The sequence below is a fragment of the Mus musculus genome, chromosome 11 (assembly GCF_000001635.26).
Source record: "Mus musculus strain C57BL/6J chromosome 11, GRCm38.p6 C57BL/6J".
NCBI classification, from domain to species: domain Eukaryota; kingdom Metazoa; phylum Chordata; class Mammalia; order Rodentia; family Muridae; genus Mus; species Mus musculus.
Window position 1 is genome coordinate 121700687 of NC_000077.6, and position 22674 is coordinate 121723360.

A 22674-nucleotide genomic window follows, 5' to 3' on the forward strand; every position below is an offset into this window, starting at 1 on the left:
GGCTACATGCAAATTGTGTATTCATCTCTACAGAGTCCCTAGTAAAAGGGATTACTATATAGAAAGTAGCCAGAGTTTACAGTGTGCAATTGGCAGGTTCCTTTCCTCACCTGCTTGGGGTTATCACCTGGCTCATATAATGTCTGTGCACTGGAACCCTGCAGTGATAGGGACAAGGTGTATACTCTAAGGGCCTTGGCGTTGGTGGAGTAGACCTTCAAGCTCTCAATGCACAGGTATGTCCCTGGAGCATCAAACAGGGCCTTGAATTTCAAGGTGACATCACTTTATATTCGAGGCAGGGTTCCAGTTCTGGGTTTTAGTTGAGTAGAAAGACCTGCTCAGCTGTACGACTGTTTTACACTGATTCTTAAACTTCAGATGTCTTTTCCAGATCCCCAGACCTTCTCCTTTCCTCAGCTGTTTAGTGGCCTCAAAGCCACAGGTGGTGCTGGCTCTTCCTCTTGAAGACATAAATTTGTCCCTCTTACTCTCAGTATGGTTGCCACCTAATAAATAAACTGCATTTCTAGGCCTTTCCTCATGCATAGAGGGTACTCTGGAATCCCTTGTTTCCTCCTGACCTATCCAGGCCAGTTTCGTCCATCATTTGATACTGTTTGGGGCTTTGAAGTGAAGAAAGATTGCCTCATCACCTTCTCCCTGTTTTGTTTGTTTGTTTGTTTGTTTTTTAAATCAAGCTCCAGGCCAGAGAATGTGTCCCTCCACCTCCCTATTTCTGCCCTGCTCCTGTGTAGCTCCCCCACTAGATGTTAGGATCACCATGATCTCCATGCGACGCCCCTTCATGGCCAGACTGGGCTCTCAGATGGTTATTTTTTTGTTTCTGTTGGAAGGATATTTGGAGACAATTGGATCTGTCAAACTCGGGATGGGAGATACTATTGAAGTATAGAATGGGTCCCAAGATGAAATGACGATAAAGCTCCACACTGCCCAAGGTAGGTTTCACTGTAAAGAAGCATCCAGCCTAAAACCTCAGCTTCAAGATGACAAAGTGAATATTAAACAAGAGACCACAGGACACTTGAAAGTGTGGCCTGGGGACTGATTGCACACCTGAGGCCTTTCTATGGGATGGATGTTCCAGAGTCTCGAATAACCTCGTAGAAGCTGCCAGTGCTTACTAATGGCAGAGTCTCAGTCTCTCTCTGATATTCTCTCTCTCTCTCTCTCTCTCCTCCCTCCCAAGGCAAATTTTGAGCTGGGGAACAGAAAGAGAGGGTGCCAGGAACCCCAAGAAGCCACCGCTCTTGAGTTGTGAGCATCACAATAGTCCTTGTGCACTGGAGGCCACTCAGGCTGTCTAAAAGATGGTGTCTAGCTGCTGGAAGGAGCTCAGATTTCTTCACTTCGTGCATAATAGTGCAGTTCCCCCAGGCCCAAACTCTTCCATCCCCATCCCTACAGCTTCTTCGTCCCAGCCCCAGCCCTCCTCCCTGACCTTGTTCCCGTTCTTTGCAAAGTCGTTTGTCCCACTCCGAGCTGCACTTTCCCTTGTCCTGTGCGGCGAGATGCTGCCCACTGAGTATCTGCGGCGTGACACCAGGGCGTTCCAGGCTAGAGCTGGCAGGACACAGATCTGTGAGCTGGCGCACGGGGCGGAACTGCTGGCCCGGGCCGAAGGCCAGGCGGGGGCGGAGCTCGGCCGAGGGCGGGGTGGCTTCACGGTTCCGCCCCCCAGCTGAGCCAGACCACGGTCCGGGAACTTGCCAGCTCAGAGGTTCTAGGGGCAGCCGGCGCGCTTCTCTAGTTGCAGCTTGGGCGGCTCCTGTGGTGGGCGGCTAGGGGCGAGCCGGGATGGGCTATAGACGCGCGACGTGATCAGTTCGCACGCGGACCCACGCCTCCCATCGCTCTGCCTCAAGAGCCTATTCTGTGGGTGCAGGCACGCACCGGACGCAGACCCGGCCGGAGCATGCGGGGTGCGGTGTGGGCGGCCCGGAGGCGCGCGGGGCAGCAGTGGCCTCGGTCCCCGGGCCCTGGGCCGGGTCCGCCCCCGCCGCCACCGCTGCTGTTGCTGCTACTACTGCTGCTGGGCGGCGCGAGCGCTCAGTACTCCAGCGACCTGTGCAGCTGGAAGGGGAGGTGAGTCTTGCGGGTGATTCCAGCGTGGACTCCCTGGACCTGGACCGGAGCCCTCGGCAGCGAGTGGCAGAGCTTGCGGGGTAGGGACAGCTATGCTGGCCAAGTCCGGTGACCCCCGCCCTAGCTCTGGTTTCAGAACAAAAGAGTTGGTGGCATCTGGGTCCCAGCTCGGAAGACGCCCACTCTCCGCGCGCGTAATACTGCCCTAGTGGGTTTCCTGGGCTCCATAGGCTGCATGTTTGGTCCTCCCAACGGTTGGGATTTCTGATTCTTGGGAAAGGGTTGGGATTGTGCTCATCTAGAGGGACAGCTGTGGCGTGGAGAGCGTGGGGTCCAAACGAGACCCGTATCGGCTGCAGACCGTATCTTTGGGGCAAAGAGATGGGGTCGACACCTGTCTGCGGCCAAATGCAGTAGGGTAGAGCCCTGAGCCCGCTTGGTGAAGGTCAAGCCGCCCTTGGCAGCAGGGCACAGGGTTCCTGTGACACTTCTCTCTCGTCCCCATCAGCAGTGACAGCGGAGGACTTTTTGCTGTTGTTTTAACTGAAGTGTGACGTATGGAAAGAAGCACAAGTCACAAGTGTGCGCGGGCGGGGTGCCTGAGGAGTCGTAGCTACTTTGGACACTGAGAACGCGCCAGGCACAGCGGCCGGCCCCCTCTCTTTGCAGAGCCAGTTTTTTACAGCTGCAAGTTGCCAATTCAGCGGTTTGCATAGCGCGCTGCGCTGATGCGGGTCTCCTGAAAACGTGGGCTGGGACGGCGGTGGGGGTCTGATGTAGCTCATCCCAGGGGCAGGGCGCTTGCGCAGGCCTGGGGAGGTACACGATCTCGTCTGAAGCACAGACTCCAGTGAAGGGGGCTCATGGGGCAATGCGTGCGGTGGGTGATTTTGGTCAAGAGGGTTTTCTGAGAAAGGTGGATGTTGGGCAGTGCCCGGATCTGCGTAAGCAGGGCATCAATGATTATCTTGTACACTTACAGTGCCTGACTTTCTGAGAAAACCACAGAGACCAAAATCAACCCTCATCAAGACTCCTGCTGGAGTGCTTGGACTGAAAGATTGAGAGCAGCTTCTTGAGCTCTGCAGTACCGGTCTTTAAGGGAGTTGGAGCTTTCTCTCCCGCAGAAATCCCTTCTGCCTGGCAAGAGCAGGGAGTTAGAGGGCTTGGGGCAGACAAGAGCAGATTGGATCTGAGGGAGGACTGGCCTCGGGAATGCTGGCGCCATCATAGAGCTGGCCATGAGCCTGTGATGCTAAGCTCTTACCGGGCGGCCCTTTCCCCGTGGTAATTAATTCTCTGCTCACAACCAGCACTGCTGAGTTAGTGTACTCTAACCTCAGATCTTGGTGTGCCCTGTTCCGGCAGACCAAAACCAGAAACGGAACGCCTGCCTTTAAATGAGGTTTCCAGACACTTGCTTTTCTTCCAGGTTCTTAGAAGGCGATGTGCCTGGAAGACTACCTTTCCCTGAGCCCGGGGATCTATGGTGAGGGGTGGCTTTCCCCAAGGTAGTGAGGGATTGAGTACAGACAAACTAAAAGACACCTTATTTCTGTGGGTCCATTCTCATTTAAGTGGAACCAGATGACTACCTCGTGATGCATGTGACTGCTGGGGTGGCAGCCCCCAAATTCAAGTCTGGGCAGTGTGAGCTGGCTACCTGTCCCCTTGGATTCCCCCTCTCCCCTTGCTGTCCTTCTCCAGAGCCAGGCCAAGGCCTCCAAAAGTGTGTGAGCAGTGGGAACTGTCCAGTAGCTGGTCATCCTTATGCCTACCTGGCCCTTCTCCCCCAACTCATTCCTATTCTGGGATTCCCTTGAGGGCTTCTTTCCCAGGGCACAGCTCTGCAGAGGACAGCTGAAGGTGTCTGGTAGTTGTAGGTAGGTAGATAGGATTGGGAGAACACATAATATTCCCTTTTGTTATAGGCATGGTCCCCACTTATAAATGCACTTCACAGGTCAGTTGACTACTGCCCAGCATGCTGGCAAGCTTGCTACTCTACAGTGTTTATGAGTGTTTTCTTTTCAAGCAGTCTAGAACAAATCAATGGGTGAAGCAAGACTCAAAATGTTGGATTCTGGCCTCTGGTAGGAAGGGAGTTGCTCTCCACAGCCCTGGCCACTTCACTTAACTCATATAGACGCTAGGTGTTTGCAAGGAATCAAGTTGGAAATTTTGTGTTGATTAGTCAGTGCCATAAAGGTGGACCATGAACTTTCTCACTGTGATCAGTGGGAAGTCGGCAGGCGTAGTCACACCTGGGCTGTCTTGTGAGGTGGGAAATGAAAGGCAAGACTTAGCAGCAGAACCTTTTGGTTTCTCTTGGATCCAAAACCCTTGTAGAGACCCTTGTCTTGTTCTAGTAGCTTGTCTGTGGGTATTAGCAGTGTACCTGAGCAAGTCCTGCTCACATCCTCGGGTCCTCACACAAATCTGGAATTTATGATTTGTCTTACAAGGCCATTAAAATTTGTGTTCATCTGGGTAGTGAGCCTTGCTGATTGGAAAAAAAAAAAAGAAAGCTTTGGGCTGGTGAAATGGCTTAGTCATATAGTGCTTGTCCAGCATGTGCAAGGCATTGTGCTGCTCCTGGGACAGACACTCACATGCGCGCGCGCACACACACACACACACACACACACACGCACATACACACACGTACACATACATGCACGCACATACACACACACACACACAAGCGCGGACGCCATTTATTCAGTTTACCTTATGATCAGATCATTCCTGTCAGTTTTATGTAGACCAGGACCAGTTTTGTCTATATTTGTAACTTCATCATAGCTGTGGAGCATGATGTATCATCTGTATCTCACCACGACGGTAAAGTCCTGTGGATCAGTGGTCATTTAAGATGATATGATGCTGGGCATTTAAGATGGAGATTTGGGGTAGTAGGTACTGCAGTGGGAACCTGCCCTGACTTCGTTAGAGGTCTGTCTGGCTGAGGGACCCCTTACTTTAGTTCCTGCTTGTCTAACCATGGGCTGTGCATATGCACTAGCTTTGATGTGAAAGCTCCTGTATCCGGCTACTAGTTGTTTTCTTAGTGGTCTGAATATTTTAGGAGAGTGTGAGGGAAACACTCTTGCTTGTCCTGGGATGCACGGTTAATCCTTTCCTTAGCTAGTGAAGCCAGAGTAGAGGTGGGCCGACAGGTATCTCATTCTGTGGGCCCTCTCTGCCCTCATGTTGTTCTTTCCAATTAAGTGGGTGTAGTGGGCACCGCATAGTGCAGGTGGCTGCTGGGATGGCAGCCCCGAGTCTGGACATTGTGGGCTGGCCTTGTGTCCCCTTGAGTATCCTGTGGAGGATAGTGTTTCTCTTTATCCACCTCTGCTGCACTGAGGCTCCATGCTCTGAGGCCCCCAGAGTCTCTGTAGTGAGGCCTCCATGCTCTTGATTCTCAGGAAGCAAAACCTCATATTGGGTGCTTTATATTAAATATAATTTATATTTGTAAGTTGAGGTTTGTGACTGTTCTAGTGTAAGTGTCAGTTGTCCCTTGATGTTGGAGACAGGAGAAAGAGAAACACAATCATTAGGTTTTAGCCATGTGCCCATTTAGTCTAATTTTCATATAATGCTATAATTATGCCCATTCCTGCATAGGTGTCAAATGAACTTGTGTGAGTTTTATTGGCTGTAATTTGTAAGTTTATTCTACATGTGTGACTTGGGTAGTGCCTGCTAGCTGGCTGTTCCTGGCCCAGAGCCTTGTGGGGGTGGGAAGCAGGTCAGGAGGGGTTCACCCACAATGCTTCTCTCTGATGTGGTCGTGGGGTGACTTACAGTCTTAGACTACTGTAGCCCTTGTATACAAAATGAGGTTTTGGGGGCCGGAAGCATGAGTCACTCACAGTAAAGGTGCCATGTGTTATGCATTTTCTCGCCTGCAGAAAAGCTTGCTGGTAACTCACTCAGTCGACGTTCTGGATAGAGCCTTTTTTATTTTGCATAAAAATCCTAAGAATGTGGGTGAACCTGTCTGGGATCAGATCAGAACCAAACGCCTGTAATAGAACTCTTTGCTGAAGCCGCTGCTTTCTTTCCAAGACCACTGTGGTTATGATGTAACCTTAGCAACAAGCTGACTTTTGCTTTATAGTTTGAGCAGGAGAAACTTCTGCATTTTCAGGAGCTTCAGATTTTTTTTTTTAAACAATACTGCCTCACAAGGGTGTAGCATACTACATGCATCCTTTCATTTAGCATGCATGAGATCAAATTATTACTTTAGGAAACTTATTACTTTAGGAATCTCATCTAAAGGTCCTTTTGTTCTTTAGACTCCTCCCCAAGGGATGTTTCCTTTACCCTCATAATGAATTCTGCTTTAATGGTACTCGTTTTTTTTTTTTTTTTTTTAAATATGATTGGTGAAATAAACTTCAGGTCTGAGAATGAACGACAAATGGTCAGATCATTGCCTTAAGGAAAATTGAGATCTCTTATTTCCTGTGGCTAACTCCTCCAGCTGGTTTGGCACCCATGGCATCTCTACACACAAGCTTTATCCTTGTTTTCCATTTCTTTGAGTGTCTGGAAACCTTTGGTGGTGCAGTGGCCCTGCTGGTCTGCTTTGCTAGATGTCTTGGAATGCCCAGATCATTCTTGGCTGTAGCTTCCTGGTGCCATTTCCATGGCTAAGGAAGCTACTAAGACTCTGGTGCCCTGGGTTGTAGCATGGGGTGTATCTAGGGTCTAGGGAGCCAGCGTGGTCTGTACCATCAGAGCTTTGGGTCTTGCTCAGCTTTCCTCTTGGAGCAAGTCCACTGGAAGCTGAGAGAGGTGGGTTGCCTTTGCATGTTCCGGGTGAGTGTGAGTGGCTCATGCGTGAGGCTGTGCCTAGGGTGATGTACGTGGGACCTCAGCTCTGAGACCCTGGCTGACCCTGTTTCCTCCTCCTACAGTGGGCTCACCCGAGAGGCACGCAGCAAGGAGGTGGAGCAGGTGTACCTGCGCTGCTCCGCAGGCTCTGTGGAGTGGATGTACCCAACTGGGGCGCTCATTGTTAACCTACGGCCCAACACCTTCTCACCTGCCCAGAACTTGACTGTGTGCATCAAGCCTTTCAGGGACTCCTCTGGAGCCAATATTTATTTGGAAAAAACTGGAGAACTAAGACTGTTGGTGCGGGACATCAGAGGTGAGCCTGGCCAAGTGCAGTGCTTCAGCCTGGAGCAGGGAGGCTTATTTGTGGAGGCGACACCCCAACAGGACATCAGCAGAAGGACCACAGGCTTCCAGTATGAGCTGATGAGTGGGCAGAGGGGACTGGACCTGCACGTGCTGTCTGGTGAGTACCCTGTGTGGGGACAGTATGGGCTAGCTAACCTGTCCTGCTGCTTCCTCTTAGGTAACATTGGAGGCTCACTAGTCACATTGATTGTTTCCCCTACTACCTCCTGAATTCACCTCTGTGAAACATTCCTATGTCTATGGGTCCAGTGAGGCACACTTGTCCCATGAATCCTTGGTCCTACTGAAGGACTGCAAAGTGAGAGAGTGTTGGACCTTAAAACTGAACACATCCTTTTCATCCAAGCCCCCTTTTAAGAAGACTTCTCTTTGTTGTGTACCCTTAGGACCCTGGAGCTTCTGACTCGAGGGAAGTGAGGTGATAGGAGGCTGTGATCCCTGAGAATGGCTTGTAGTTCTGGTCCCTAGAGGACTGTTTGCAGCTCCTTTGAGATGGAGCTCCTACCCTTCCAGCTGTCCTACACACTGGTTCCGGTTTTTGGTGTCTGCCGTAGACTTGAAATAGTTTTGGGTGGGGAACAGAACAGCATAAAGCTGTGACATCCCAGAGGCTTTTGAGGATGGATATTAGGGTTGAGGAAGACACATAAGGTCTCCAGGGAGAGCACAGCTGACCCAGCTCCATCTCCACAAGATAGAGCCAGAAGCCTCATGGAGAAGCCGGCAAGTACATGGTAGGGCCTGAGATTGAGAAAGGGAGCTGTGTAGCTAGGTGCCTGCTGGGAATTGGGGTAGGTAAACCTGGGAGGAGCTCCTCACTAGGAGAGAGTAGTCAGGAACTCCTATCACAGTGACAACTATGGATGCTGATTGATTGAGGTTCGGGCACACATTTCTCTTAAACCAGGCCACTCCAAATGAGGTGGCAAGTGTGCCTAATAGCTGAAGCTGTGGAGTTGGTTTTGTTTCTTTCTCTTTTTTTTCTTTTGTTTGGACACAGCAGATGTTTTTCTGTGTGACAGACTGTAGTGATAAGAAAGTGTTTTCACGTTAATCCCCGGTTCGGGGATATGGGGCCGCTTTGCAGCAGCTGACTGATTTGCCTCGTGCTCTCGCAGAGGCATGTTTTGGCCAGCCACAGATAGTTTCTGTGATTGTGTAACATTCGAAGTTCTGTGAACTTCTCAGAGAATATATAAATGCAAGGACCCCAGAGGCGGGGTGGGTGGTGGGTGGTCATTCCAGGGGGTTGGATGTGGTTTGTTAGTTGTGCTCAAAGGAGAAACAAGATTAGATTCAGATCTCTCTCTCTCTCTCTCTCTCTCTCTCTCTCTCTCTCTCTCTCTCTGTCCTCTTTATCCTTTCTCTCCTATCTAGTGATAGGGACTGAAACCTGGAGGATAAAGGGTGAGAAAAAGAAGAACCCACGAAGTAGCAAAGACCAGCTGCCACAGACAGATTACATCAACGATGTGTCTTGGTGGCGGGGAGTAGAGAGATGTCAGCCTACAGGAGGGCAAGTCAAGTCTCACCTCCTGTGCTCTGATCTGCCAGGGTCTTATTTCTTTGTTTATAAGTGGGGATGATTGCTAGATCCCCAAAATTGCCCTCTCTCTTCCCCTTTACCGTCAGCTACCTCCATGTCCACACCTCCAGGCTACGGGAGGGAGACCTGGAGGGGTCAGTTGAGTGGCCTCAGGTTTTCCTGGGGTTTCAGGAAGGCAGTTGTCCTGGCATAGATATTTAGCTGTAGTCCTATATTCAGTCTTCTATGTACCTTTCAGGCCACAGGGTCCCAGGAAAAAAATGTTATCCTATCTCCGTGCCTAGGACTTTGCTGTGTTTGAGCCTCAGGGTTCCCTTGTCCTAAAACAAGCACTTGCTTGGCCCTGGATGTCTGTGGACTCAAACCTGCAGTGATTTTTCACACTTTGTCAATGTCAGTCACTATATAGTGACTATCGGAACTCAGGGCAGGAACTCAGACTGAGGTGGTTATGAGCTCTGGTCCAACTCTAGCACTGCCTGAAAACGGGCATAGAAACCAGTATTACCTAGAGCTAGGTGCCACCCATCCTGGAGAGCACCACCTGAGTTCCAGGGTTGAGATGGTCTCAGCCGGAACAGTTGGCTTTCTTGGAGAATGGGGTCTCCTGAGCTGTTAGTGCTTAAGAAAAGCGTGGTTATATAGTGTGAAATGGTAGTCGGCCATTGTCCAGCTCAGATTGGGACAGTTTCCAAGGGTTCTATGGCCAGTAGCAGGCTTCCCCCTCTTCTTTTTCCTGCTTTGGCCTTGGTGCAGCTTCAGAAATAAGACAGAGCTAAGGTGGTGTCATCAGAGAAGGAAGAGCGTACCTGACCTGGATGTTATGCCAGAGGCAGACAAGCTCTTAGATGAATCAGTTCTCATTTATGCTGACTCAGGAGAACTGTGGTACCATGGGCTGGAACCCAGACAAGAGTGCATGAGAGAAACTGCCCATGCGCAGGTGAGCCTTGATCCCCACCCAGAAAGGAGAGAACCTGCCGCTGCTCCAGGATAGGTCCACACGAGTGTCCATAGCATTAGCTGCATGTTTACTTGGATTGTATAATTGTCTTGTGACCTGCATCGGATGTTAAAGACCAGAGCAGTGGGGTATAGTGCTGTTCCAGGGGCATATATAGGGCATATGAGAGGTCATCTCAGCATCTTGGACCCCAGCATGCTGGATGTGGCTGCTTGCCCTGCATCTGCTGCCCCTCTGTCCTTGCTCAGGATATCTGGGCAGTGGCACTACCTCTGATGCTTAGGGAAATCTGGCAGCATAGTGAAGGCCCTACCTCTGACTACAGATGACCTCTCTTTGCCCTGCTGTGTAGGAGAACTTGTTGTGGGGTGACCAGCAAGGGTGAGATTCTGTTTGGTTCAGGAGACAGGTACAGCTCGGGTGTGTCCTGGTTCCATTCCATCCTGGTGGGCTCATGATCTTGGTCATTGCTGTGGAACTCTGGGAGGGGGTGTCAAGTGAGGGGGTTGGTGGCCACAGTGGCGTTTCAGACACACACTGAAGAGGAGGGCATCAGGATACTTTTTGTTGCTATTGCTGTCAGTGGCTCATTGGACTCAGGGTGGAGCCTGCTGCTTCTGAGCGTCTCTACTTATCCTCTCTAAATCCTGCTCTGCTTGTTGCTAATAGGCTTGAGACGCTGCTTGGGGCCCCACCGCTCAGGTCCATTTGCTAGACTCAGGGTTTGGGCATGCCCCTGATGGTGTGAGGGTGGAAGGTCATGTCTTGTTTGTTTGTTTGTTTGTTCTGTTGAGAACAGGGTCTCTCTATTATGTAGCTTTGGCCGTCCTAGAACTTGCTATATAGACCAGACTGTCCTCAGACTCACAGAGGTCCACCTGCCTCTACCTCTAGAGTGCTGGGATTAAAAATGTGCACCACCATGCCCAGTGGTGGTCATGTCTTGAAGCTGAAGGAAGCATTGTGCCCTGGAGGCTGAAGAACAAAGGTCGTGGTCTTTGGAGCTCTGGCCAGTTTCTGCCTTGGTGGTTTCTCAGGCCACTGTGATTTTCTTAGGATTATTTTTTATAATCCTCTCTCAACCTTGGGTAAAGAACAGTGTGGTCTTCACTGACTTCCTTGCAAGGATGAATGGTTCAGAGAACCCTTTGGTCACATTGTCCTTTGGGTGGCACCTGGTAGTGGTGATCATTGAAGAAGCCCAGGCCTTAGCTCCTAGGCCACTCTGCCCAAGTGTGTCGTGCATCTCTGGTCCTGTTAAACCACTGTACTTACCGCCTATCATAAGGTATTCTAGAGATTTTTTTTTGTTTTGGAACTATATGTGTCATTTTGGCTGTTTTTATTAGACAGTGCTGCCCACACACCAGTTGGTCTGGCTTACAGGGTCTGCAGACCTTCTTAGCATCCAGCTATTCTTGCCTGTGTTTGCTCTCCCTGCTTTCTGGCGACTGTGCCTAGGATGAGCCCTCACCAGAATCTGTCCCCAGGAGGCTTAGATCTTGTTTTCTTTATCCTCATTTAGTTCCTTTTAGGAATTTTCCTGCCTGATTTCCAAAGTGGCTCCCAGGAAATGCGATGTCAGCACCTGCAATCTTCACATTCTATGTGTCAGTTGCTATGAACTTGAATCTGATTAATAATTCTTTTGAGATGGAGGTCCTTAGTATCCACATTTAGTTTCTGCAAAAATGAAGCTCAGAATTAGGACACGGATGGCTTCAGGTGGGCCACTAGCTCAGTTGCCACTCATGGTGCCAACTCCTTGAGGCTTGCACATATTTGCAGGATGCCTAGCCTGACAAAGGGCCATCTCCTGCAGGTAGTTGTGAGCCAGGCCAAGCACAACTGAAGGAGGTAGTCTCTGCAGCTAGCAGCTGAGGTCCCTGTACCTATAACTCACAGAGAGAGCAAAACTTAGGGACTTGTCTCAGGTTACACGTCCAGGCCTCGGGTCACTGCCCTTCACCTCCTCTCCACTAGAAGGAGCAGCCCTGGTTCAACTTAGGTAACTCTTCACTCTGGGGTGCTTTAGGGTAGCTTCTGGGGACCCTCGCCTCCAACTCTAAACACTATGTGACCTGAATACTTAACCTTTTCCCTGGTGTCTGCTGCCTTTCCTCCTGAAGGGGGACCCTCAGGTAGACTGTGGTCACCAGGATAGCCTGTGGGCACAGGTCAGCCAACTAAGGTTAACTCTCCAGAGTACTGTGCTCTGAATCTAATGTTGTCCAAAATGTTAGTCCCTGAGGTCTCCTGTATGGCCAGGCCCTGTCTGTGCTCCAGACCAGACCAACCCATGTCTGCCCGTATAGTACAAGCACTGGTTCCTAGTCAGTGTGAAGATGAGCAGCGTGCTACAGAAGCCACACACCACAGCCACTCAGTGTTGAGGTTCAGGTGACATCAGTGGTGGGGACTGTGGTGACCCAAGCAAATATCACAGGAAGGAAAGGGGCTGCAGGGCAACCAGAGTTGAGGGTCGACATCCAAGGGACCAGCAAACCAGGTTCCAGGAGTCTTTCTCTCCAGGTGGAGCTGGCATGGGGGTGGGAGTGTTTCATTTTCTGATGGGCGGGCGGTGCCGATGCCAACAGGTTGTACTTGTCTGGCGGCTTCTCCTTTTCTGATAACTAAATAGAAGCAGAAGTGCTTGCAGGTGGGTGGGTGGGTGGGTGAGTCAGCAAGTGCTCAGGCTGGAGGCACCCCACCCCCTTTCTGGGGTGGGTCCAAAGGATTGGGCCCCAGACACACCCAGCTCAAGGGTCCAAGAGAGCTGTGCTTGATTAGGATGCTGTAAACCCCAAGACTTTGTCTCAGGTTTACTCCTTCAGGACCCGATAAGGCTTCTCTCAACTTCTGTTGGCCTGGAGACACTTGGCTCACTTGCCTTCCACCCACATGAGTTCAGTCTTGGTTCCCTTGGGGCCAAGTCACCAGCACTTGGGGTCAGGGTATGTGGCCTCTAGGCATGTAGATAGCATTGACCTCTTCAGGACCAAGATGCCCTAAGAAGAGGCCTTCCTCAAAGCCTTTGCAGGAGAATAGCTACAGGGAAATTTGTCTGTGATGTCGTACCACAGGGTTTCTGTTTATTGGAGAACTTGGGCCCAAAGTAGGAAACTGAGGACAAAGTCTTGAGACATAATTCACAGTAGATAACAAGCTTCCATCTTCTTGAATCTACTCTAGTTTGTAGAGAAGCTGCCGAGCCACAGTTTCTGTTTCACACCAGGGGAAGTGGGGCAAAGGGCAGGAGGCAGCTATTACTGAAGGAATGAGTTATATAAGTAGTTGACCAGTGAGAGTATATGTACCTCTGGGTTCTCTGTAGGATGCTAGGCCCCAGGTTCTGGGTGTCTCAAGCCTAAGTCCTGTGAATAAGATCAATTTGATGGGCTCTTACAGTATATAACTTGTCCCAAGGCTTAATGAGGCCCAGAGTAGGGGCTCAACTGATGGCCCCAGCCGAAGAGCCCACATCCTCAGCAGAAAGATTTCCCCAAACATGCCCACTCTCCCACACTCCAGTCAACACTCCCTTTGCAGATGCTTAGCCTTGGTTTTTGTAAGAAAAGCCCAGGGCAGATGGGGGGAGTGAGATTCTCCTTTGGGGCTGTGATCTGGGGAGTAGACATCAGGCTGCAGTAGGGGGTCTGCTTTGCATTGAGATACCCCCACCATTGTAGGCTGTGAGTGTGGAAGCTGCAGGAGGGTACCTTGGTTGGGTAGTATCCGCTTGTGGTTTCTGTTCATCTTGGGGTTAGTTTTGTGTTGTCACGGGCTTGTAAGAACAACTTTGTTTTTAGAATTGTTTATTTGGAACCACACTAACACAGTGAACGGTGTGGCGCTCCTACTCTTTGTCTGGATGCATGCTATTGCAGCTACAGTATGAGCTACACGGGCCAAATGACCCCTTGGAATTAGTGGCTGGCTTGTCAGAAGTAGGTCTTTGGCCTCCTTCTTTGCTGATCACTAGCATGGTAGAGTTGGAGTTGGCAAGAGGTCTCACCATGATTTTATCTCATTTAACCATGAACCCTCACACGGAGGCCAGGGAGGCAGGCCTTTTGTATTCTGCAGTGTCAGGATTGGGGAGGGTCTGAAACTAAGCGGTGTTGTCTGGGATATATTTTTACCCTGTTATCCTGTCTTTCCTCCTCAGCCCCCTGTCGGCCTTGCAGTGACACTGAGGTCCTCCTTGCCATCTGTACCAGTGACTTTGGTAAGTCTGTTCCTATGGTTGTCTTCCCAGGGCTTTCCCAAGTCAGCATTGATTTCTTGTATGTGTGTGTGTATGGGAGGGTGGGTTGCTGAAGCTGCTGAAGCTGACTTCACCCTGAAATCACAGGGAGTAGTGCATTGTGTATACACTAAGGTGAGTCTGCACACCATGCATTCAGGCAGAGGTGGTGTTTGCATTCTAGGTGTGTCAGTGTGTTCTCACTATGCATAGCAGCTCACAACCTCCTGGGGACTCTGGAAGTCCTTCAGTTCCCAGTACATTTTCAGAAATGCTTTGGGAACATAGTTCAGAGGGCAACCTGGTGTGTCCCTTTGTCAGTCCCAGCCCAGAGCTTGGCTCATTCTTCATCTAGGTGGTTGGGGTTTTGAAAGCCCCTTTGGAGTCAGGGATGTTTTCTGAGGGTTGGAGGCTCCTAGCCAGAATATTTGCACAGTGTTCTTAGACCAGGGGTAGTCCTTGCTGAACTGCTGCCATAATAGTGGCTACATTAAGCTGGGGTCCAGCTGGCTGTGCTCAAACGCTCATCCAAAAGCCAAGAGCTGTCACTTAGTGGAATCTTGACTCCTTACTGCTCCACTCTCCAGGCCCTATCCAGCTACCTAATACAAGTTGCTCCCTGTCACCTCCCCTCTCATCATTCTTGTCCTTTGAGCTGCACTGTGGCACCTGATGGTACCTAGAACTACAAAGCATTTTCGTTACTTTCTTGTTCTTACTTGGAGAGCATGTGCTGTGTAGCCGATGCCCAGTGGCATATCTTTGTCTGACAGTATCAATATCGCAGACTTGTGCTCATCATTGAACTTTCAAAAGGCTGCCATGTGACTAGAGCAGATTCACGTCCAGCTCTAATGCCTTTGACAGCCAGGCACATGCCCATTGTGACATGTGCTGTGTGCCTGCCACTGCTGACATAGCCCATTAGATTTGCTGACCACTGTTGTCTTCTTCTTCTACAGTTGTCCGAGGCTTCATTGAGGACGTCACACATGTACCAGAACAGCAAGTGTCAGTCATCTACCTGCGGGTGAACAGGCTTCACAGGCAGAAGAGCAGGGTCTTCCAGCCAGCTCCTGAGGACAGTGGCCACTGGCTGGGCCATGTCACAACACTGCTGCAGTGTGGAGTACGACCAGGGCATGGGGAATTCCTCTTCACTGGACATGTGCACTTTGGGGAGGCACAACTTGGATGTGCCCCACGCTTTAGTGACTTTCAAAGGATGTACAGGAAAGCAGAAGAAATGGGCATAAACCCCTGTGAAATCAATATGGAGTGACTTGCAGGGTGACACAGTACTGTTGTCCTTCAGATGAGCCATGTTTTGTGGGCTCAGTCGCTCTATCATATCCTGATAGAGATTGCAGACTGGTGGCATGGGCCCAGCCTGGTGCTAGAACTGGGAAGGTACATGCTGCTCTGACCCCTTAGGTCCCAGCCAAGGATGCCCTGACCCATTGGAACTGCTGTAAAATGCAAACTAAGTTATTATATTTTTTTTGTAAAAGATGCCTTGGTGTGCCATTTAATAGTGTTTTTACAAAGTTATTTTCAGGCATTGGATTTGGCCTGGTATATTGGTGGGAGCTAGGTTATGGTGTGCAGTGATGGCTATGGCTCAGCCTTGTTATTCCTGTGATGGAAATGTATGGAGCAAATACTTTCTAATTTCCCCTTCATTTTATTTTCTATTTTAAAAGACCATCTTTGCCGTTGAGAACCTTTCCAGACTGTATGGAGGCTGCTCCCATTCCAGGGAGTAAAGACCAGGATCTGAGACTAGTATTACATCCATCTTAACCCATCAGATGGGTACCTGCATTGAACCTTCTCTGCTCAGCTATGGCCTGCTGTCCCAAAGACCTTTTGCTCTCTGGACAGTTCCAGATGGTGCTGCCTGGCTTAAGGGACTTGTTCCTCCCTTGCTCCTACCAGGCCACTGTTGCTTTCTGCATCTGTCCCACTGAACCAGTCTTGTCCTTTGACCCTGAGTTTCCCCAAATGCACACATCAAATCCCTGAATACCAAGGGACTAACCTACTTAATGGCCCATTTCTTCAGAGGGTGTGGGTTTTCCCTATAGTAAGAAAATCTCCACAAGTTGAAGCTTAAACAGTAGGCTTTCGTTCATACAGTCCTGGAAGCCAGAATGGGTGTGAGCAGAATCACATTTCCTCCGGAGACTCCAGGAGGGACTTTATAGCTTCTGGTGACTCCAGGAATCCTTGGCTTGTAACAATTTCACTCTGGCATTGCTTTCCCTGCCATGTGACTTCTGCCTTGTATGTGAGGGCCTGTATCAAATCTCTGTCTTGGGAGGATACAGATCATTGACTTAGGGCCCACTCCGGTGACCTCACCTTCACCTGAAATTTACTCGATTTCCATTTAGGTCAGAGGCAAAGGCTACAAAAAATATCAAATCCGGAGAAAGATTCAATGGTTAGGCACTTGCTACTCTTACAAAGGACCTGTGTTCGATTCCCATGTTGGGAACTCATGTTAGGTGGCTTAAAATTGCCTATAACTACAATTCCAGGGGATCTAGCAACCTCTTCTCGCCACACACAAGCACACACACACACACACACACACACACACAATTAAAAACAAAACAAAACAAAAAAAAACCCAAAGAATATTTATTCCAATATAGGGAGCTGGGGGTGGGCTGCATTTCATCTGTGTATCCTAGCTCATGGGCCCTGTCCTGTTAAGAGTCCTGGCTAGGATCTCATTGGTTCTTGGAGTTGCTGCCTCCTGTTCAAATTCTGACAACTCTGTGGCCCTTACCAGTTCCTAAGGCATGTTGGGGTATCCCCTCCCCCTCCAGCTATGGGCCTCAGAGGTAAACAGACCCAACAATTGTGTTTATTTATTCATCAGGTGCTTGTTCCCATTCAGCGTCTAAGGCAAGACCTAGATCCAGCCCGTGAGCAGCAAGCTGATGTGCTAGCTTAGGTGTGTACACTCCAGTGTTTGCCAGCTCAGTTTGCACTGGTACAGGTCTACAGGTCACAACAAGAGACAGGTGCCCACGGGTGAGGATGCGAACGAAGTAGTAGTCTGTGAAGGGCCGGGCCCCACCGTGGCTGCTGATTAAGATACCTTATGCTAGCAGGACTAGGTCACACAGATGCCATGCCCAGTCGAGCCCCTCCCAGTCCCTCCCCTCAGCCTGCAGGGAAGCTGCAGAACTGGATTGGTGGGCTGGCCACCACCTGTCTCTACAGGAGATTGGGGTCAGACTTGCTTGGGTTTGGCTTTGGATGCACCTGGGAGTGAGGCTGCTTGTTCAAGATGAGAGAGAGCAGGGCTTCCCAGGTGTGAAAGTGGCCTCTTTGAAAGAACCTTTGCTGGAGCTGGCAGGGCCCAAGGGGCTGGGGCTGAGAGGTACTGACATCACTTGTAGACAACTTATATTTAACAGATATGTGTAGGTGGACACCTGGTTCCTTGTAGGAGTTTCTCTTTCCATGGCTGAGGCTGGTTGTTACTGGAACAGAACCAGCGTTGGGGTAGAGCCATCACACTGGGTGAAAGCTGCCTCCCCAGAGAACATACACCATGAAGTAGTGGGAGCTGCTCTGTGACTCCAGCCAGGGGAGCAATGTAGAAGCTCAAGTCCTGGACCACCTGTGCCCCAAATTTCACCAATTTTTACCAAAATTTACCATACTTCTCTGTCTCCATACTGTCCCCTTCTCCATGACTCTTAACAGGACAGGGCCCATGAGCTAGGATACACAGATGAAAGGGGACAGTGCTGTTCCCTGCACTCTCCTCTCTGTCCATATCCTTCTACCCTCTACTGCCCCCTCCCTTGTTCCAGCCCCATATACAGCCCCCACTGTTTCCTCTCTCTCCTTTGTCCCTTTCTTTTGTTTCCTCCATCTGCTTTGTGTCCTACCCCTGTACTGTCCCCATCTCCCTCACCATCCCATTTCTCTGCTTTGTCCATTTTACTCTCTTACTCTCCTATCTCTGCACCGTTCCCTCCTCCTGTACCTCTCTGCTGCCTTTTCCTTCATCCCACTGACCCGATCTCTTGCCCTACCCTGTACTGTCTCTGCCCCTTGCTAGCACTGTCCCCTCTACTGTCCACACCCCCCAACACTGTCTACTCTCCTTGCACTGTCTCCTGTCCCTTTCCTACCTACCCTTGCGCCCTTTCCTGTTGCCTTATATGATGTCCTGGGCTGTAGGCACCAAGCCCAGACACTGATTCTTCTACTTCATTTTCTCTTTTAAGCCCGTGGACCAGACCCTCACTGTTGGTTACATCTCCTGTGTGTGTCCCAGCTCACGGGCCCTGTTCTTAGAGTTGCTACATTCTGGTCAAGTTCTGAGAACTGTGAGGCCATTCCCAGTACCTCAAGCATACTGGGAGAGCCCAGCTTCATTGGGAGGCTATGACTTGCCAAATTCAGGATATGAGGACAGCCTCCTGTACATGGGCAACCCTTTCCATTCCCAATACCAACTTGGGCTTCATGTTACAGATAGGAAGTGGAAACATCTGTGAGTGCTTGTTAGGCCTCCTCCTAATGGCTGTATGTCCCAAGGATTTGAGTGGCGACTTGCTACTTCTTGGCAAACAGGCAAACCCACACCCTGTACTGTCCCTAACCTTTGTACTGTCTCCTCCACCCCACTCCCACTTCCATCCAGTCCCTGATGTGTCCTGGACCTCATTTCCTGCCTTGTGGTACCTGTTTAGGAGACTGAATGTGACATGCCACAGGAGTACAGCAGGATCCACCTACCCTGTGGGACACTGGGATGAGGGGACTATCAAGCTGGTTTATGTGGGTGTCCCTATCTTGCTCTGGTAGGTGAGCTAACCTCATATAGGCCCTATCAGCCATAGGATCCCTCTTCTGCCTGCCTGGGACCTAAAATTGATCGCAAGCTTTGGTTGCCACATTTTTCTTAGGAAAAGTGGCCTAATGTGGGGCCTCTCTGGTAGAGACAAGGAATGCCTTACTTGCCCTAAGAACTTAGAGCCACAGACTAACAGATTTGCCTGCAAGTCACCTGCTGTGACATCCCCTTGCTGCCTTCATGAGCCAGGCTGACCTGGCCTCTGCCATTGGGGCTCTTCCTTATCTCCAGGGTCACCGGTACTCCACCTTCTAGAAGTTTCCATAGTCTACCAGAGAGGCAAAGCCATGGCTCTGGTCTCCAGCTTTCTTCTGCCAGTCTTGCCACCCAGGTTTAAACTCTGACTCCTGCAGTTATGTTGTACTGGGAGCATCTAATAGCTTGAGTAGTTTTTGACCCACAGCCCATGTATCCTACTTCTGGAAGGTTCTGAGTATTCTAGGTTAGAGCAGAGACTCTGCGTGGGTCTCTTGAATGTGTGGTGAGCATGTCCCACCCTGAGTCTCTTAATGGGGCCATGATTTCTTAAAGTAGTTAAAACCTTTCCCCATACCAGTTTTTAAAAGGATTTCCCCCATGACTATAAAATTAACGCTATTGAGACAATTTTTTAAAAAAAATATTGAAAAGCATAGAAAATGTGAGACAAACACTTTCATGTAGCATTTTCATCAAGGTTATGCCAGTGTCTTTTTAATCATGACACTCAACTCCCTGCAGCTAGTCTACGGCTAACTCATGGTCACTGGCTTTGACATCCTCTAACCCTGGGCTTATGGGTTTCCTCAGGAGCATAGACATGAGATGGTCAGGGAGAGCACACAGGCCTTCTTTAGTTTTCAATAATCCCTCTGCTTCCTCTTCTGAGACCAACCAGTACTTGAACCTCAGGACAGCAAAAGTTTCTAAATAGCAATTTCTGTTTCTCTGATTCATAACAGTTGTGTTTCTACCTCATTCTGAATCCTGTCTTTCATTTACATGGCCCTGAAGTCCTGTCCTGATTCTGGGGCCTGGTATGCAAAGGAAATGGTTTATTCTTGATTCTCCAATGATCCCACTGCAGGCACAGGGCCCTGTAAAGTATAAACCTGAAGATTTAAGTGCTTCAGAAACCAGAACAGGTAAAGAACCAGGCAGGATCCAGAAACCAAGCCTGTAATATCCTGATTCACGATACTGTGACTTTGTTCAAACTTTTGACTTCAAGAGACCCATGACTTCCTGTCTGTGTTGTAGGTCTCTGGTAATAAATTAGTCATGATCTGAGTCCTTGCCCATGAAATGAGGCTCTCAAGTACTTCTTCAGCTGGGAGGACTTCTGTGGAATTCCTGTGGCTGGGAAAGAAGGAAGACTGGGTTCCGGGAGAGCCTGGCACCGAGGCCAAGTGTCCAGCAAGGCCTGATGGGTCAGGCTGCCACAGCTCCTGAACCACATTCTCTAGAAGGACCTGTTTAGGGCTTAGAGATGCTCTGGTCCCACAGGTAGAGGTGGGAAATCCTCATTAGTGCTATAGCTACAATCCAGGCTGCCACTGAGTTGTGGTGGGAACTGATCCCAGACAGCCTGTGCATGTCTTTCTCCAGAGTAAATTTGGGGACAGCATCTCCTAGAGTGTTATTAGTAGGAGTTAGTGGTATCTAGATCCAGCCTGGGTGTGCCCACCTCCTTGTCCACCTCAGACCACAATAAGCCTATCATTATCATGGGTGGAGTATGGCTTACTTCAGATACGGATACACGGGTCTGTTGGACTGCCATTCTGTGTTTGTAGGATGAGAATATAAAGACAGTCTGGGAGCTTTCCAGAGAGAGACTTGACATATCTCTGGGACCTTTTCAATAAAGGACCAGGCAGCCATTATTGGCCTTTTCCAGTCTTTTTGTCCCAAGTAGTTTTCACTTTTCTGGGAAAAGCCCAAGAGCCCTCCTTCCAGCCTTTCCACCATAGCATCTGGAACAGAGGTCTCCCAAAGAGGTTTTTAGTCCTGAGAGGAATGCAGATCCTTTGTTTCCACGGTGAGGTATGGACCTGGTACACAGTGAATGCATAGGTCCCATCCCTTCTGAGGAGCTGCCAGCTGGCAGCACAATTGAGGCTTTATAGGTGAGCCAGACAAGTGATAATGGGAGGTTGTCAAGTAACCACAGCAGGGATTTGGGGATGCAAATCTGTGGGGAGGATGTAGTCCTCAAAGACTGTGGCCCTGTGGTGAGGATGTGGGCTTAGGGAAGATCTGGCTCTGAGGACCACAGTGCTTTGGAGGGATGGTCCATGAGAGGAGGTGATTCTGAGGTTGGGCTTTCCAGGGAACACAAGGCTGCTGGAAGCAAGGGGTCAGGGTAGGGGTGGCTCTGTCCTTCTGTGTGGGAGCAGAGTGAAGGATGCTGGAGAACGTGAGGAATCCAGCATCAACAGTAGGCCTTTGTGCACTGCCACCCGGGAAGGCAATGATTTATAAAAACAGCTAAGGGTAGGCATTGGGTGGTAAGGTCACCATGGTCGGGGCTTTGGAATCTCAATTTCAGAATTCTGCTTACAAGTCACATACTCTGCTGTTGTCAGTTTGATCAGAGGCAATATGGGGAAAAAATGGCTAAAGTCCAAAATTAACAACAAAAATAAAAGCATCCTGAGGCTCCATGTGAGGGGACCATTGGGGCTGTAGAATGGGAGAGAAAAAGAAATGAGATGTCTGTGCCAGACAATGGTGGGTACCAAAAGGCCCTAAGCATGTCAGCATTTGGGTGTGACTGAGTGTGTGTACATATGTGTATTTTTGTGTGTTGATTTCTATATGCATATCTGTGTGTATGTCTAAGTGGCGAGCATATAGTGACATTTACTGAGGCCACAGGAGCTCTGTCCCAGCTCACTCTCCCCTCATTAAATGGATAGAGTGTGTGAGGTAGCACAGCCATTGTAGCCATACCACTCAGCAGTTTCTCCCTCTCCACTTGGCTTCACATTCCCTCACCTCTGGGGACTTCCTGTGTGGTAGAGCTCATTCTGACATAATCCTTTATGTACTTCTTGTTATCCATCTGAGGTTCTGTTTTCTACGGGCACAGTGTGACTAATCAGTTAATCTTCCAAAGTAATTCTCTAGGTTCTCCCCCTTGCCTAAATGAAGGAGTCACTTCTTTCCCATGTCCACCCCTGTGTGGAGGTGTGAAGTGGGTAGATAAGTCTAACGAGTGAAGAGAATTGAGGATGCTATTAGGGCTATAGCTTAGAGGAGGCCCAAGAGCAAATTCAAGGGACCCCCAAGAGGACTCTGGCAAGTGAAACTGGGGTGGGGGGGTGGAGACTAGATAGTAATAGGCCAGGCTTCGGGAACAAGAACTCTCTTCCTGGACTAGACCTTGGAGAGAGAAAGGTAACAGGAGGGATTTTTGATGTGCTGAGGTGATATTAGAGATTTGGGGAGAGTAGTCCTCAGGATGTTCTTGGGGAGGAGACGCAGATATGTTGAGAGAATCTCTGAAGTGCACTGGTTCTACTCATTCCAGAGGTCAGAAAGACAAAATGTAAGGGGCTGGCTAGACATTTGGTGTCTATGAACACTTGTAAGCAATGTCTAGATAAGAATGGACATTCAACACTATTAGACATGCTGTGTGCCTTTTGGACAATCAACCCAGGTGATTATTCTTAATGTGTTAAATATTAGACATGTGTTTTCCCTATGGCTCC

The 22674-nt window shown here is 49.7% G+C and overlaps 1 protein-coding gene across 1 annotated transcript; it reads left to right on the top strand.

Moving 5' to 3' along the window:
• The first annotated feature begins 1740 nt into the window (after positions 1-1740).
• On the top strand, positions 1741-16703 carry Metrnl (meteorin, glial cell differentiation regulator-like). Its single transcript, NM_144797.3, has 4 exons — positions 1741-2109; positions 7044-7429; positions 14011-14070; positions 15051-16703. The coding sequence occupies exons 1-4, from the start codon at positions 1940-1942 to the stop codon at positions 15368-15370; spliced, it is 936 nt and encodes a 311-aa protein (NP_659046.1). The 5' UTR covers positions 1741-1939; the 3' UTR covers positions 15371-16703.
• The last annotated feature ends 5971 nt before the right edge of the window (positions 16704-22674 follow it).

Coding starts and splice junctions, on each gene's coding strand:
- Metrnl (NM_144797.3), top strand. CDS start 1,940: ATGCGGGGTGCGGTGTGGGCGGCCCGGAGGCGCGCGGGGCAGCAGTGG. Junction 2,110..7,043: donor CTGTGCAGCTGGAAGGGGAG/GTGAGTCTTGCG, acceptor CTCCTCCTACAG/TGGGCTCACCCGAGAGGCAC. Junction 7,430..14,010: donor GGACCTGCACGTGCTGTCTG/GTGAGTACCCTG, acceptor TTTCCTCCTCAG/CCCCCTGTCGGCCTTGCAGT.